At 49.8% G+C, this 14322-nt stretch overlaps 1 protein-coding gene across 2 annotated transcripts in view; it reads left to right on the top strand.

The window, feature by feature from the left end:
* The window catches only part of PLXNA4 (plexin A4), a 309259-nt gene that overhangs the window by 205236 nt on the left and 89701 nt on the right, over window positions 1-14322 (top strand). For both annotated transcript variants that reach the window (XM_029073007.2, XM_029073008.2), the window contains exon 4: window positions 474-605. In XM_029073007.2, the coding sequence (XP_028928840.1) occupies window positions 474-605 (132 nt within the window). The remainder of the gene's footprint in view (window positions 1-473; window positions 606-14322) is intronic.

Genomic DNA, 14322 nt, shown 5'->3' with positions numbered 1-14322 from the left:
TCAGTGCTCAAAGAATCTGATTCTAGTGGAAAATCGGAACCAAAATAAATTCCTGAGCGCCTATTGAAAACCACTTGGCAGCACCTCGAGTGTATCAACCATATGTAGTGTCAGTGTCTTTTCAGCCCTGGTTTATCATGTACTGATAGGCATCTAAATAATATACGTGGTACTGGGATTGGAAAATTCCAATTTCTGAATTCAGAAGCTCAAGTGGACTTCTATAAAATGGTGGCCTCAGTGCTGTGACTATAGGATTGTGTTTGCTAGGGGCCACAAAAGCCCAACAGGATTGGGGGTGCCATCTTGGCCCCCGTGTTCCTGTCACTCTATGGGTGTGACCGGGTGCCGGTGAGGGTGGTGTGGGATCGGATTGGGCGGAGAACACCCGAGCGAGCTGACTGGGGGTTACATAGGTTCCCGCTTCCCGGTTTACCGAGGCAAGCTGACCCTCCTCCCGCTTTTCTCTGCAGATTCGTGTGGATGGCCCCAAAGGGAGCGCCCTGCAGTATGAGACGGTGCAGGTGGTGGACCCCGGTCCCATCCTCCGAGACATGGCCTTCTCCAAGGACCACGAGCAGCTCTACATCATGTCTGAGCGGCAGGTAAGACCCCCAGAGAGCCTGGGGAGAGTCGAACACCAAAGGCACGTGGCTCGGTTCCCCTGAGCTTGATTTGGCAGCCTGTCGGTGACCCTTAACCCAACCAGCAGTTGAGCATTTGTCTGAATGCCAAGGAAAAAGTGGCGATGGCTTTATTCACTGAGTCTGGGGAGACTTTAAACTTAGCTGCAAGGATGGAATAAACTCAGAGCTTGTTAGCATTGAGAGAGGTGGCCGGTCTGGGACCACGCGAGAACACTTTTCATCCTTGAAGCATCTGACCACGTCCCTCTTTGAATCTCATTGACTGAACTGAAAATCCATCTCCCGGTTAAATTTTTGCAAAGTCAAGCCTCCTATCCAGGGACCCCCTGAGGGGCTTGAGAGGAATGGTTCAGGTCAAAGCCAACTGTGGAGGGACCCTGCCAATCTTCTGTAGAGGCACCAGGGGAACGGGTGATGTGTTTCTCCTGCCCGCCAGCCAGTACTTGTTGGTAGCGTGCCAGTCTCTTCTGCCACATCAACCCCCTGGGGAGAAGAATGCCATCTGCAGCGGTGTCACCCTGAAGCTCAGGGGCTTCCCCTTCTTCCAGACAAGCGGCTCTATAAAGGCCACTTGTGGACCAAATGAATGTAGAGGAATAGAGACCGCCCTTTGGGGACTGCTTCCCAAAGCCACCAAGGGCTTAAGTAGTAAGTGCTTCATAAGTAATATTATTATTATTACTATTATAATGTGGTTCTGCCCCTCCTGCCCACCTCTCTAGTCCCATCCTACTTCCATATCAATGCCAGAGTGACAGGAGCAAGAAGCAGCTCCCCTCCCCACCCCTTGCCCCTTCTGCTGGAGCTCCAAGGTTCTCAAGTTGACCGGGCTCACAGACCCCAGATTGTTCCCACCCGGTTTCCCCCCTCTCTGCAGCAGGGAAATGAATACCCCGTATTATGCCACCCACATGGTTTGTGCGTTGTGCCCGGCCGTCACACTCCCGCTCCCCTCCCGAGGATCTCTGATGACATCGTCTCTTGGTGGGGCTCCTCTGTCCACCAGCTGCCAGCCACACTGCAGCCCATTGTGGTCACCGGGGGAAGGGGCCTGCCTGGGAAGTGACCCGATGCTGGGTCTGGCGGGCTGGGCAGGATACTCCGGGAGTTGGGACTTGGGCTCGCGTTCTGACTCTCCTGCTCTCCGGCTGAGTGACCTTGGATGACGTTAGGCTCCTCTCTGGGCCTCAGTTTCCAGCTGTGGGAAAGAGGGAGAATGCCTCCCTCCCCATCCCTAGGTCTGAGAGGAGCAAGGGAGAGGATGAAGGGCATTCAGTGCCTCAGCGCTTAGTACAGTGCCTGGAACATAGTAAGCACTTAACAAAATACCATCATTATTATTATCTGAGCTCCCTGGAGATGTTACCAGATCCCTCTTTATCTGAAAACCTCACAATCATCATCTAATTAATATATACTAATATAGCGCTGCTTCTGGAGTCATTAAGCGTTCCCACCTGTTCAGAGCACAGTGCTCTAAAAGGCTGTCCAGAGATGGTCAGCTGTGAATGCAAGGGATTGCTGGTCCAGCCACAGCCAGCGGCAACAATCAAAAGCCCAGACCTAAGCCTAAACTACCAGAGTGAAGAATTAGCCTTAAATTGCAGCGGGAAAGGTTTCAGATAAGGTGTTCATACCACCACTGCCATTAGGCCGTGGAATGGGTGGAGTGGCTCGCATTTTGCAGGTGGAGGTGAGTCGCTAATCCCTCTGGTATGGGTTAGGTGTGGTCCTGCCTGTTTGGAGGCAGAGGAGGGACTAAACCCCCTCCAGCTGGGGATTGGGGCATCCCACCCATTGGAGAGAGAGAGAAGTAGGCAGGAACGGACAGAGAATGAAGGATGGTGAGAGCTGGATCATTTAGCTCTTCCCTTCTCCCCCAGCCACCTCTCCTGAACTGACTTGAACCCACCAGGCCGCCAGTGACCCCGGGATCTGGTTCCCGGACAAGGCTTGGATTCATTGGGCAGATCCAGTCCCTGTCCCTCGTGGGACTCATGGTCCAGGTGAGGAGAAGACCGAGAAAAGCAGTGAAAGCAGAGGATTTCCAAATCGATGGGATTTCAGTGCAGTCGACTGGATCACACTGATGGTCCATTCACTCCGGCGTTCTCTATCTGGCTGACAGAGGCACCAAAAGGTGCAAGTGATTCCTCCTCTGCTTGACACTTGCTAGGGAGAAACTGACCTTTAACCTCTACAGTACGTTTCTTAGCACTTAGTACACTGTACTGCGCACAGGGAGCTCTCGGCGAAACCTGGTGGTGGTGATGAGGAGGGAGGTGCTGAATAATATACCTAATTTTCCTCTTTGTTCTCAAATGCTTTGTGCTTTCATTCAATATGTTGTGTATGAGTTTCTCTCCCTTTCCCTCTCTTCCTTTCTCTCCCTTACCCCTTCTTCCCTCTGTTTTCTCCCCGTTTTTCTCTCTCTTCTCTGGTTTTCTCTTTCTCCCACTCCCCCCTTCCTTTCTCCCTCTCTTCCTTTTTCCTTTCCTTTCCTCCTCTCTCTCCCTTTCTGCCTTTCTTCCTCTCCTCCCTTTTATCTTTCTCCCTCTCTCCCCCCTGCCTTTCTCCCTGTCTTTCTCTTCCTCTCCACCTTTCTTCCTCACTTTCTCTCTTCCTCCCCTTATGTTTGTGTGTGTGTTTGTCAGCCTCCATCTCTCTTTGTACTTGTAACTTGTGTATGTGTGTTTGTGTGTATTTACTGAAACTCCAGTAACCCCAGGGGAGTATGTATACACACTGAAATCGCTGTGATAAAAACCTGCCAAACTGATGGGAGGGGAGTGTGAGAGAATGTCAGAGAGACAGACAGATAAATAAGGTGATGATTTAACCCAACCAATACAGTTCTGCCCCGGGCCCTGGAGCGCCACCTCTTCCTGAGAAAGACAGTTGCACCCCTCTCCCCACCCTACCCTCCCTTTCTCTGCTCCCACTCCCGCCATCCCTTTGCGATGACCCAGGTGAAATGGCAAGTTCCAGGGTAACTCATGGCACCTCTGCCGCCTTCACACCAGTTTCCTTACTGGAGGCACAGTGATTTTAAACACTTGTTTCTGCCTTGAAGATGAGAGGATCGTGACGGTATCCAAATCAACGGCTCCACCTTCCTCCTCTCTGATTCCCAAAGCTGCGGTCTGACATCCACAGACCGAGGGAGGTTTCCAGGGCGTGTCAGCGAGGCAGAGCCATGGCAGCACAGAGGGAGAATATGCCCGACACTCCGGGGTTGAAGCTGTCTGCAAGGGAGGTGGAAGCGGGATGGGTTCCGGCGGGCAGGTGGGGAGGCCACACTCCCAGCTCGCAGGAGAAGCAGGAGAAGCAGGAGCAGAGAGACGAGGAGCCGGGTTGGAAATCGAACCCCACCAGCCATCCCCAAACCAAGGGCCCGTTCTGGGATACAGAAGGTTTGAAGCATCAATGGGTCTCGGCACTGGAGGCTGGCAGAGTGAGACCCCTGTGGCCTGCCCAGCTTGGCCACGGCTGGAGAAGGATGGTTCTTGACCTCTTGGCCACTCTCTCCTTAGTCGCCTCCCACCCCTTCCTCCACCTCATGCCTTGGAGGAAGAGCAGAATATTGCTGCTGTAGCTCCTTATTGCTGAGAGGCAGGGGCCCACCTCGACAGATAGGGCATATTCCACTGATGGGCATTCCCCATCCCCCACAGCTCCAGTGGGGACCAGACTGCACAGAAGGCCACTTGTTGATCATGACCATTTGCACTTTCAGAATAAAGCCAGTTCCAGAAGACAACTGAGTCACCTTGAAACAGTTCCAGGGAAGATTTTTCTTACTAATTCTTCTCCCTGCACTGGAATGGATTGTCAGTGGCCTTGAGAAGGACTAGATTGACCAGAAAGAGCTGCTGCAGGGGAAAGAGGGCAGCCTATTAAGGGTGACATACATAGATACTGGCTTTCCCTCTTACAGGAGTTTGGTGGCTGGTCTAGAAAGCTGTGTGGCCTCTCTGCCCCGCCCTCTGCCAGCCAGCCAGCCATGAGCCTGAGGAAATGCCAGGAGGAGGGAAGAAAGAGGAGGATAAGAGGTTTGGTGAAGTAAAGGCAAAGGGGAAAGCAAGGAAATCCAGGAGGGGCCGGCCGCCTGCTAACCCTGAACTCCATTAAGCATCTGTCATGCAGCAATTGATCTGACAGTCAGAGCTCCTCCTTGCAGCTTGGCAGCAGCTGGACCGGATAGTTTCACATGGTGCCATTTTAAAGCCAACCACCTGTAATAGTCCACTTAGCTCCAGGGGTTAACCCCTGGAGGGTGACAGGAGCGGGGCTCTAGGCTGCTGCCCCTGCCCCAGGAAGCCTTCCCAAGGTCAGAGAGGATCAGGAGCATCCATAGCCTTGAGGTCAGGAGCCCAGAGAAGCAGTTTTGCCTAGTGGATAGAGCATAAGCTTGGGAGTCAGAGGACCTAGGTTCGGTTTCTGACTTCCAGTTGCCTGCTGTGTGACCTTGATCTTCTGTGGGCCTTAACTGTAAAATGGGGATTAAATAACTGGTGCCCCTCCTACTAAGACTGTGAACCCTATGGTGGACAGGGACTGTGTCCAACCTGATTGACTTGTATCTACCCCAGTGCTTAGAACATTTGTTGACTCATAGCAAGCATTTACCAAATAATAGCAGTGATGATAAGTAATAATGTTAGTATCCATCTAGCTGCTGCTGGATGCCCCCTCCCACTTTTTGGTTAACTGTGGATAAAATTCAGGGTGGCGAGCTGCCCCAGGACTTCCTAGGGAGTCTGCCAGTCCAGCTGAGATGCCATCCCTGTCCCTCCGTCCCCCATTCTTCGAGCAGCAGGGTGCTAGGGTGGTGGGACGGGGGTGGGAATCAGGACACATGGATTCTCTTTCTGGGTCTTCCCCGGTTCATCTGCATGACCTGGGTAAGTCACTGCTCCATCCTCTGCTGTGGTTTCACCATTGGGAAAAAGGGAGAATAAAACCAACCAACCAACAATGCTTTTGAGCGTGTAAATGGTTGTCAGTTATATAGCTGCTAGTTATTCCGGGACAAAATACTGAGTACATCAGTACTTGGTCCAGACTAAAGCCATTTCCTGGGAAAAAGACCTCTCAACTTAGGATCATGACAAGGAATCCATCTCTGCTAACGGCAGGGTCTGTGCCCTGGAGACCCCTTTCTGTGTTTGAGTTCTGGCCCATCTTATGTCCTAGGTTAAATTACCCCCAACTTCTCTTGGTCTTCTATTAGAGTATAAGCTCCTTACGGGCAGGAATAGGTCTCATGCCTCTGTGGTAGTTTTCCAAACTCTCCTAGTGGTAGCGGGTTAGGAAAAATAACACCTATGGACACGTATCCCAAGGACTGTGGCTTAGTGGGAAGGGCATGGTACTGTGAGCCGGGAGCCAGGTTCTAGTCTCACCTCTGCCATTGACCTGCTCTGTAGCCTTGGACGAGTCACTTAATCCCTTTGGGCCTCAGTTTCCCCTTCTATAAAATGGGAATAAACTACCTTCTCTCCCCATGTCTCAGATTATGAACCCTGTGTGGGAACAGGGACCGTGTCTGATCTGGTTACCTTGGCTCTATCTTAGTTTTTTTTGTTGCTTGTTTATTTTGGGGGTTTTTGTTAGTGCTTTCTATGTGTCAAACACTGTTCTAAGTGCTGTGGTAGATTCAAGTTGATCGGTTTAGGCACCGTCCGTGTCCCACATGTGGGCTCACAGTCTAAGTAGGAGAGAGAACAAGGATTGAATCCCCATTTTTCAGATGAGGTAACTTAGACACAGAGAAGATAAGTGACTTGCCCAAGATCACACAGCAAGCAATTGACAGAACCGGGGTTAAAACCAGGTCTTCAGATTCCCAGGCCCATACTCTTTCCACTAGGCCATGTTGCTTCTCCCCTAGTACTTAGCATAGTAAACACTTAATGGATACCATAACAACTAATGATTTAATTTGTAGATGAGAAGGTTGATTGTGGGGAGGCGCTTAGTCAAGTTCTGCCAGACTATGAAGAGAGGATATGAATCAACTGTTCTCTACCTCCCCTGAAACAGAAAAAGAGGAAATGAGCTTTCATTTCAAGCAGAAGGGAGTGATGATAGCTAAATGGAATTTCTGATTCTGAGACCTGGGAAACTTTTTCTTTCCCAGGAACCCTTAACACCTTTAAGTGTGAGAGTGTTTAGGTACCAACTTGTCTGGAGACAGTGGGATGGACTAGAAGACCTCTTCTGAACCCTATCAGCCGTGGGATTCTGTGATTCTACATCATCACAGCATCTTGGGCCCATCGAGTCATCTGGTGGTGCCTAGGGGCTTCAGTGGGTTGCATTTATCAAATTATTTCCTCCCTTCTCTCTCCTGTCACCCTCCTCTCCTTTCCCCTCCCCTTATCCAGTCACCCACTGCTCCAGGACCAAATTCTGGTAACCTTGGCCATCATGGCAACCATTCCTTCCTTTTATTTTTTTAATGGTATTTGTTAAGCGCTAACTCTGTTCCAGGTGTAAGCATTAAGTGCTGGGGTAGATACAAGCTAATTAGGTTGGAGCCAGTCCATGTCCCACATGAGACTCACTGTCTTAATCCCCATTTTACAGATGGGATAACTGAAGCATAGAGAAGCAAAGTGACTTGCCTAAGGTCACATGGCAGACAAGTGGCAGAGTCAAGATTAGAACTCAGGCCCTTCTGATGCCCAGACCCGTGTTCTACCCAGTAGGCCATACTGCTTCTACTGCTCTTCATAGAAGCATCCAGAACTGTACTCTGGAGGATACCATCTATTTTTCCTGGGGAGAAGGCAGGGATGGGAGCCCCTGTGCAGCTTCCTCCCCACAAATGAGATTCATTTAGTAAGGGCCATCTGGAGACCTGTGTCCCAGAAAGGTGAGACTGAGGCCCAGAGTCTCGTCATCCCTGAACCCCACCCCAAATTCACCCCCAGCCCTGGAGCACCCTGACCCTCAAGTCAGGAGACTGGGACCCTAATCCTCGGGCAAGTCACTCAGTCGCTCTAGGTCTCACATCCTCCATCTGTAAAATGAGGGTAGCGATCCCCAGGCAGACCTCTCCCTCATCCTCACTGGGATTTACCCGTTCAGGTCCTTCTCCTCCTGCCCACCCCTCTCCCTGACCCCCAAATAAAAATTATGGTATTAAGTTCTTATTATGTGCCAAGCCCTGTTTTACGCCCTGGGGTAGAATCAGGGTAATCAGGTTGTCCCATGTAGGGCTCACAGTCTCAATCCCCATTTTATAGATGAGGTATCTGAGGCCCAGAGAAGTGAATTGACTTGCCCAAGTGACTGCTTCCTTCCCTCCAAATGACAGCGCTCATTGCAGTCTAATGGGAGTGCAGAATTCAGAAAGTCTTGGTTCTTTCCAATTGAAAAAATCATTTGGGCAGTTGCATTCAGTAGGGTCAAGAAGTGGTCAGTGACTCATAAGAGAGGTGACCTAGGGTGGACCCCGTGTTAGGTAACCGCGTCCTTAGGTCCCTAGCATAGCTTCCGTATTAGGTAACGATGGGTTGTCACTGCTCCAGGGAGAGGTTGTCCTGTTTTTCAACACTGTTGATGGCTTATTGAGTGCCTGGAGGGCTTGCTATTGAACACCCAGGACATGAAAGGTTACAGGAACGCAAGCTGTTGAGCAGTAAAACATCCCCATAAGCACTCCTGGCTTCCACTGGCTCGTAACCTTCTCAAAATGTGTCCTTTGGGATTGAGGGGGGGTTCCCTGTTTGGATGGAGGCCAAAGGTCAGGGTTCTTTTGGTAGGGCGCTGGTAGTGTGTATGTGAGAGAGAGTGTGCATTTCACAAGTTTGTTCATATGTTTGGTTTGCTCTGCTCAGATGTCCCAGTCCCCAAGATTCTTTTGCACCAGTCACTGAAAAGTCACCTTTCAGCCCTGCCAGGAGTTCACATTCTCTAGGGAACTTCCAGTAACAGAAAATTGAGGAGAAAACCAAATTGATCCCAAGAAGCTAGTTCTAAACGAGACAGCAGAGCTCCGCACAGGTACTAACCCCTAGCGGCAAGGTTCTAGTTCAGTTTTACCTGGGTGGTTGTGAGAGCAAGATGCAGTTTTTGTTCATGCGATCTCCCTTGCACCAGAGATTCCCATTGTCTCCCCACTTTTTTCTATATATTTCCTGTCCACCCCACTTTGATTCTCTCCCCTCTTCCTGCCCTCCCACCCTCAACTCATCTCACATTTTTTGTGTCCCTCTGGCCACTCTCCCTCCTCCCTCCATTTTCTCTTCCCCAAGAAACTTGTAATTGGAGCACGGCAGCCTGGAGTGGCCCCAGCCTTCTCCCCCATACGGGAGCTGGCTCTGTCGGGCTGCCACTTCCAGGTGGGCAGCACGTGGGCGTGAGTGCCAGGGTGAGAGCGAACCCACCTGGATCGTAGGGATCACTACCCTCCTTCCCAACCCCATCGCAGACCCCCTGGCTTTTCCATGTCATCTGATAGTCCATTTTTTCTTGGTTATATCAACGCTCGGCATGAGCCCCTCGACCCCAGCATCACTCAGCAGTCTCTTTTCTGCTAAAGAAGCCTCCAGCTCAGACTGCTGACCCCACTTAAGAGGGGTGGGGGAGAGGAAAGAGAGAGAGAGAGAAAGTGAGATTCCAAATGCCAAATTCAGCTGCATTTAAGGTGTATGCTGAGGGGAGAAAATCTAATTATGGCCTTTCTGAAGAGCTGGACGTGGGTGGATACACCCCTTAAAGGAGCCAGAGTCCACCCTCCTCTCCAGCAATGCTTCTCTTGGCCGTCTCTCCCCAAGCACTTGCTGCCCTTAAGATCCTTGCCTCGGGCCATTAGCGAAGAGGCTGGTCATTATGAACTGTTTGGCATTGACTGATGGCATCAGGCTCTCTTGGCTGCGCATGGGTTGCCTGGCAGAGTCTGGTCGTCCTCTGGAATTTGGAGTTTATTCCTCCATGAAAACAGAGAAATAAATTAATGAACAGAGGGGCCCTCAAGGGCCGGCGCCCCCAGGACCCCAACTTGAAAGACTTTCGGCAGGTAACGGATCTGGGCATTGGTGTGACCTTCTCTTTCAGGAGGGTAGCTCCCTTGAGGAGTCAAGTGGCTGGCATTAGCTAGGTGGCAAGTACAGGGACATGAACACCGTCGGATCTGGGGCAAGTGATTCTTGAGGATTGAGTGATTTCTTCAAAATGCCGAGTGGGGCCGGGGGCAGGCTGAGTGAGGGCAGAGACACCCTCCCCACCAAAACCTTCGAGGGTTTGCACACTTTGGATGAGGTGGCAGAGAAGGTGGCAAGAGGAAGCTCCACAGAGAAAAGGCCTTCCGATGTTGTCATTCCGTCCACATCTCTCCTCTCCTCCAAACCCTCCACAGCCTTTTATCAAACAATCACTCCTTACCACAGACTTCAACATTTTCTTCCAGCACAGGCATCTTGCCTTTCTGCCCCCTTCACCCATTGCTCCCCAGCTCGTTCTCTTCTTTTCTCTGATCTTTTACCTGTACCGTGTTCTCAACTCTCCCGCCTCTGCCCCCTCCCTCATGCTGGTCTCTCGGCTTGGAACCCCCTCCTTCCCTCTCTCCCCAAATCTGACAGACAACTGCTCTCCACACATTCGAAGCCCTCCTAAAATCTCACCTCCTCCAGCAACTCATCCCCAGTTAATTCCCAGCACTCTGTCATAGGAACCCCTCAGCCATGTCTAGCACATATGAACTTATTTCTACCCATCCTCCGCACTTGTGTATAGATGTTTAGTCAAATGGATAATCAATTCTCTTTCTTAATTTTGGTACTTGTTATGTGCTTACTATATGCCAAGTACTGTTCTAAACACTGGGGTAGATACAAATTTATCAGGTTGGACAGTGTACCTGTTCCACACAACAGTCTAAGTAGGAGGGATTAGGATTTAATCCCCATTTTACAGTGAATTAGCTGAGGGACAGAGAAGTGAAGGGACTTGCTCAAGGTGGTATAGCAGACATGTGGCAGAGCTGGGATTAGAACCCTGGTCCTCCGACTCTCAGGTCCGTGCTCTTTTCACTCTGCTACGCTGCTTCTCTTGACAACTCTTTGGTAAATATTTTTTGCCTGTCACCCTCCATTCCAGGAAAAGCTCCTGGCAGGCAAAGGATCAATCAGTCATATTTATTGAGCACTCACTGTGTGCAGACCACTATTCTAAGGGCTGTATCACTGGTTTATTAGGTAGAGAAGCAGTGTGGCTCAGTGGAAAGAGCACGGGTTTAGGAGTCGGGTCATGGGTTCTAATCCCGACTCCACCCCCTGTCAACTGTGTGACTTTGGGTAAATCACTTAACTTCTCTATGCCTCAGTTACCTCATCTGTAAAATGGGGATTAAGGCGTGAGCCTCAGATGGGGCAAACAGATTACCCTGTATCTACCCCAGTGCTTTGAACAGTGCTCGGCACATAGCAAGCACTTACCAAATACCAACATTATTATTATTATTATTGTTATTATTATTATTATTCTTGTTATCATTACTTCCCAAGCACTACATACAGTCCATTGCACCAAGGGGGTGCTCAGTAAATACCCCCGCTACTACTTACACAAACCCCAGGAGGGCAGGGTTCTTCCCCTCCAGAAGGCATAGCTCTCATTAATTCCCCCACCTTCCCAGTCATGCATCTCTTTCTTTATGTGCTACTGATTTCTTTATCCCCTTCATTTATCACTGACAAAGTAGTCTTGTATTCTTTTAACTATCAATCATATTAATTATGTGCTTACTGTGTGCAGAGAACTGTACTAAGTACTTGGGAGTCTCCAGTATAACAGAGTTGGTAGACACGTTACCGACCCAAAACAAGCTTAGAGGGAAACTAGATGAAACTGTTTTTTTATCCCTTAAGGCTGTCTCCCCGATCCAAATGCAAGCTGCTCAAGGAGAGGGATCCTGTCTAATTCTTCCGCTGAGTGCTCCCAAATGCCCCATTCAGTGCTCTGCTCACAGTAGATGCTCAGTCCCCTCCGGTGATAATCGTGGTGATGGTGCTCCCTACCCCTGGTTTCTCGTGTCTCATGGGCTGGGGATTATGGCCCCCCCAAGAGACCATGTTACCAAATCACCCTGTTAAGGAACAGATGCAGTCTGTGAAATTTTTCCCGACTATCATTATGTTGGAAATATGTGTGTTCTTTCTTTCCTGGTTAAGGCCTGCAGCATGGACTGAAAGACCAGGAAATAAAGCAAAAAGAGAAACAAACATACAAAAAAACCCAAACGCAGTCAAGATAAGGATGATAATCTCATGTGACATGAGCATTTATATAGCTGCTCTCTCCGTGATGAGTTCATACAACAGCTCAGCATCTCCCATAGGTGCCAATATATAAATCAGTAAATGCTATTATCTGCTGACCAGTGAAATAGAGCAAACCCCCAACCCAGCCAACTCATTTCAGGAGCAGGCGGCTGCCACGTTTCCAGGGTGGAAATGATTTCAGGATGTCACTCCTTCCCTCCGGGTGGGTGGGGAAAGGGAGGGATGGAGGGAGAAGGAATTCTTCAAGTGTTAATTACTTCCAACTGTCATCCTCAAAAGCAAAGATATGGCTGGGATGGTGGAAGGGTGGAAAACCAATGCTTAAGTGTCCCTTAATATCCGATATTCCCTGATATCTGTTCACCATCATTTGAAGACCCTCTACCCATCAGCTAAATTAGCTGGTGAAGGGTTCCACAAAGTACTTAAAGACAAGGGCTTTGCTAGTCTTCCCTGATCCAGAGACCCCTTCCCACATAGAGAACCCACATTCCTCCATCGGGATTATGATTTTGGGGTTGGAGGTGACCATGAGACCGGACATTCATAAACTCCTCGTGGGCGGGGAACAGGTCTATCAACTCTGTTTTACACTAATCTCTCAAGGATTTAGCACACAGTAAATACCATTGATTGATTTATTCATGATTACAGGGTTGTGTGGCGGGTTGACATGTAGCCACCTAAAGTTGGGCTTGTTAGGATGGATGATGGCCTCCGGTTTATTTTTACTCTTGATAGGCTGAATTTGTGGGAATACTTGGAGAGTGGGATGGATGATGGCCTCTGGTTTATTTTTACTCTTGATAGGCTGAATTTGTGGGAATACTTGGAGAGTGGGGAGGAATAAATCCTTAAAGTTTGCTTCTGGCTGACCACTGGACCAAAGTCCAAGCAGGGGTGGGAGCAGGGTCTGGCTGACACAGGGCAGGCCCACTTTCAGCCCCTTTGGCAGGGCCCACTGAGATGCCAGACGCTGCTGTTTGTGTTGGCTTTTGACCCACTCTGCAAGCATCAGAGGCTCGTCCTGACACATGCCTGTAGGAGCCAAAAGAATGCCCGACTTCCTCACTTCTGGGAATCACTGTAGCTCCGAAATGGCCCTTTGTCTGAGCAGCTTTTTGTCAGCAAGTCAGGTTCTGTAGAGGCAAACTGAGAGAAGCAGGTGGACTAGGGTAAAGGAAGATGCTGGCACTGCCCTTGAAAGCCTTCAGTTCAAAGGCCTTTCTTTTCAGCCAGGAGCAGAGAGTCAAAAATTCAGTGCTTGGAGTGCAAACCCCCAATGCACTGTAAAGACAGACCCCTCTCCCTGTACCTCATAGAGACCCTAGGAATATAAGCAGCAGTGTCAGCTCGGGGGAGTGATGGTTTCATGCACAGAAGGCCTGTCACAAAATGTCTCCCTCTAAATGGAGGTCAGGGCAAGCTGACTGTCTGAATGCCATAAAGAGGCTTTCTCGTTAATTAGAACGCTTTAACCTCATGTCATAGTCACTTCTTAAAGAAAAAAAATGGAAAGGAGAGGGAGCCTCCATCTTTCCGATCGATATCCTTTACCGTTTCCTAGGGTGGGTTTAACCCCATCTACCTTACTCTGGATTGACAAGACTAATTATCACCTCTTCCCACACCTCTCAATGTCCACTGGTGCTCTATGGATCCCGTTGGCTCCAGGGACCACAGGATGAGTCAAACAGGATTGGGAGAGAAGGAAGGGATTATATGCTGCCTCTGGCTCCAGCCAGACCCCATAGGTAGCTAGGTGGCTGTGGACCCTCCTTTCGCACAGGCCTGTATGAATAAGGCATTCAATGGTCTGGAGCAGAGAGAGAAGAGTCAGGATGGGCTTCATGGGGACAGGGAAGGAGTGGATGGTTCTTGGCTCCCTTACAGGCTTAAAATGCTACAGTTGAGCAGCACCGCGGTCAGTTCCTGTGTTTTGCAGATGCCTCCAATAGATAATCCAAAAGAAATCTGCTTCTGGTTCTCGCCCTCTGATGCTGGACCTGGTCTAGCTTCACCCAAAGTAGTTGCGCACTATTTGGAAACAGACTGATGTATTTCATCCGGCGTTCAAGTCCTCCTCCCCATAACAGCCTCCTTACTGGCCTCCCCGCTTCAGTCTCTTCTACGTACCCCTGCGCGCCCTATCCTTTTCAAATGCGGTTTGGAAGTCATCCCCATCCCTCCTCAAAAGCCTCCACTGGTTCCACATTTCTTTTCAGATAAAATGAAATATATCTTAGTCTTGGGTTTCAAGGCTGTTCAGCAGCTGCTTCCCTTTTACCTACCCACTTTATTCTCCTGCTTCTCCCCAGCTCACATTCTTCACTCCTCTCAAGCCTCCCTGAGTCCTGCTCACAACTCTGCTTTCCATTACTCAC

This window comes from Ornithorhynchus anatinus, chromosome 10 (genome assembly GCF_004115215.2).
Source record: "Ornithorhynchus anatinus isolate Pmale09 chromosome 10, mOrnAna1.pri.v4, whole genome shotgun sequence".
In the NCBI taxonomy this organism is placed as follows: Eukaryota; Metazoa; Chordata; class Mammalia; order Monotremata; family Ornithorhynchidae; genus Ornithorhynchus; species Ornithorhynchus anatinus.
The sequence above is the reverse complement of the archived record's forward strand: the minus strand, read 5'-3'. Positions and strand labels throughout refer to the sequence as shown.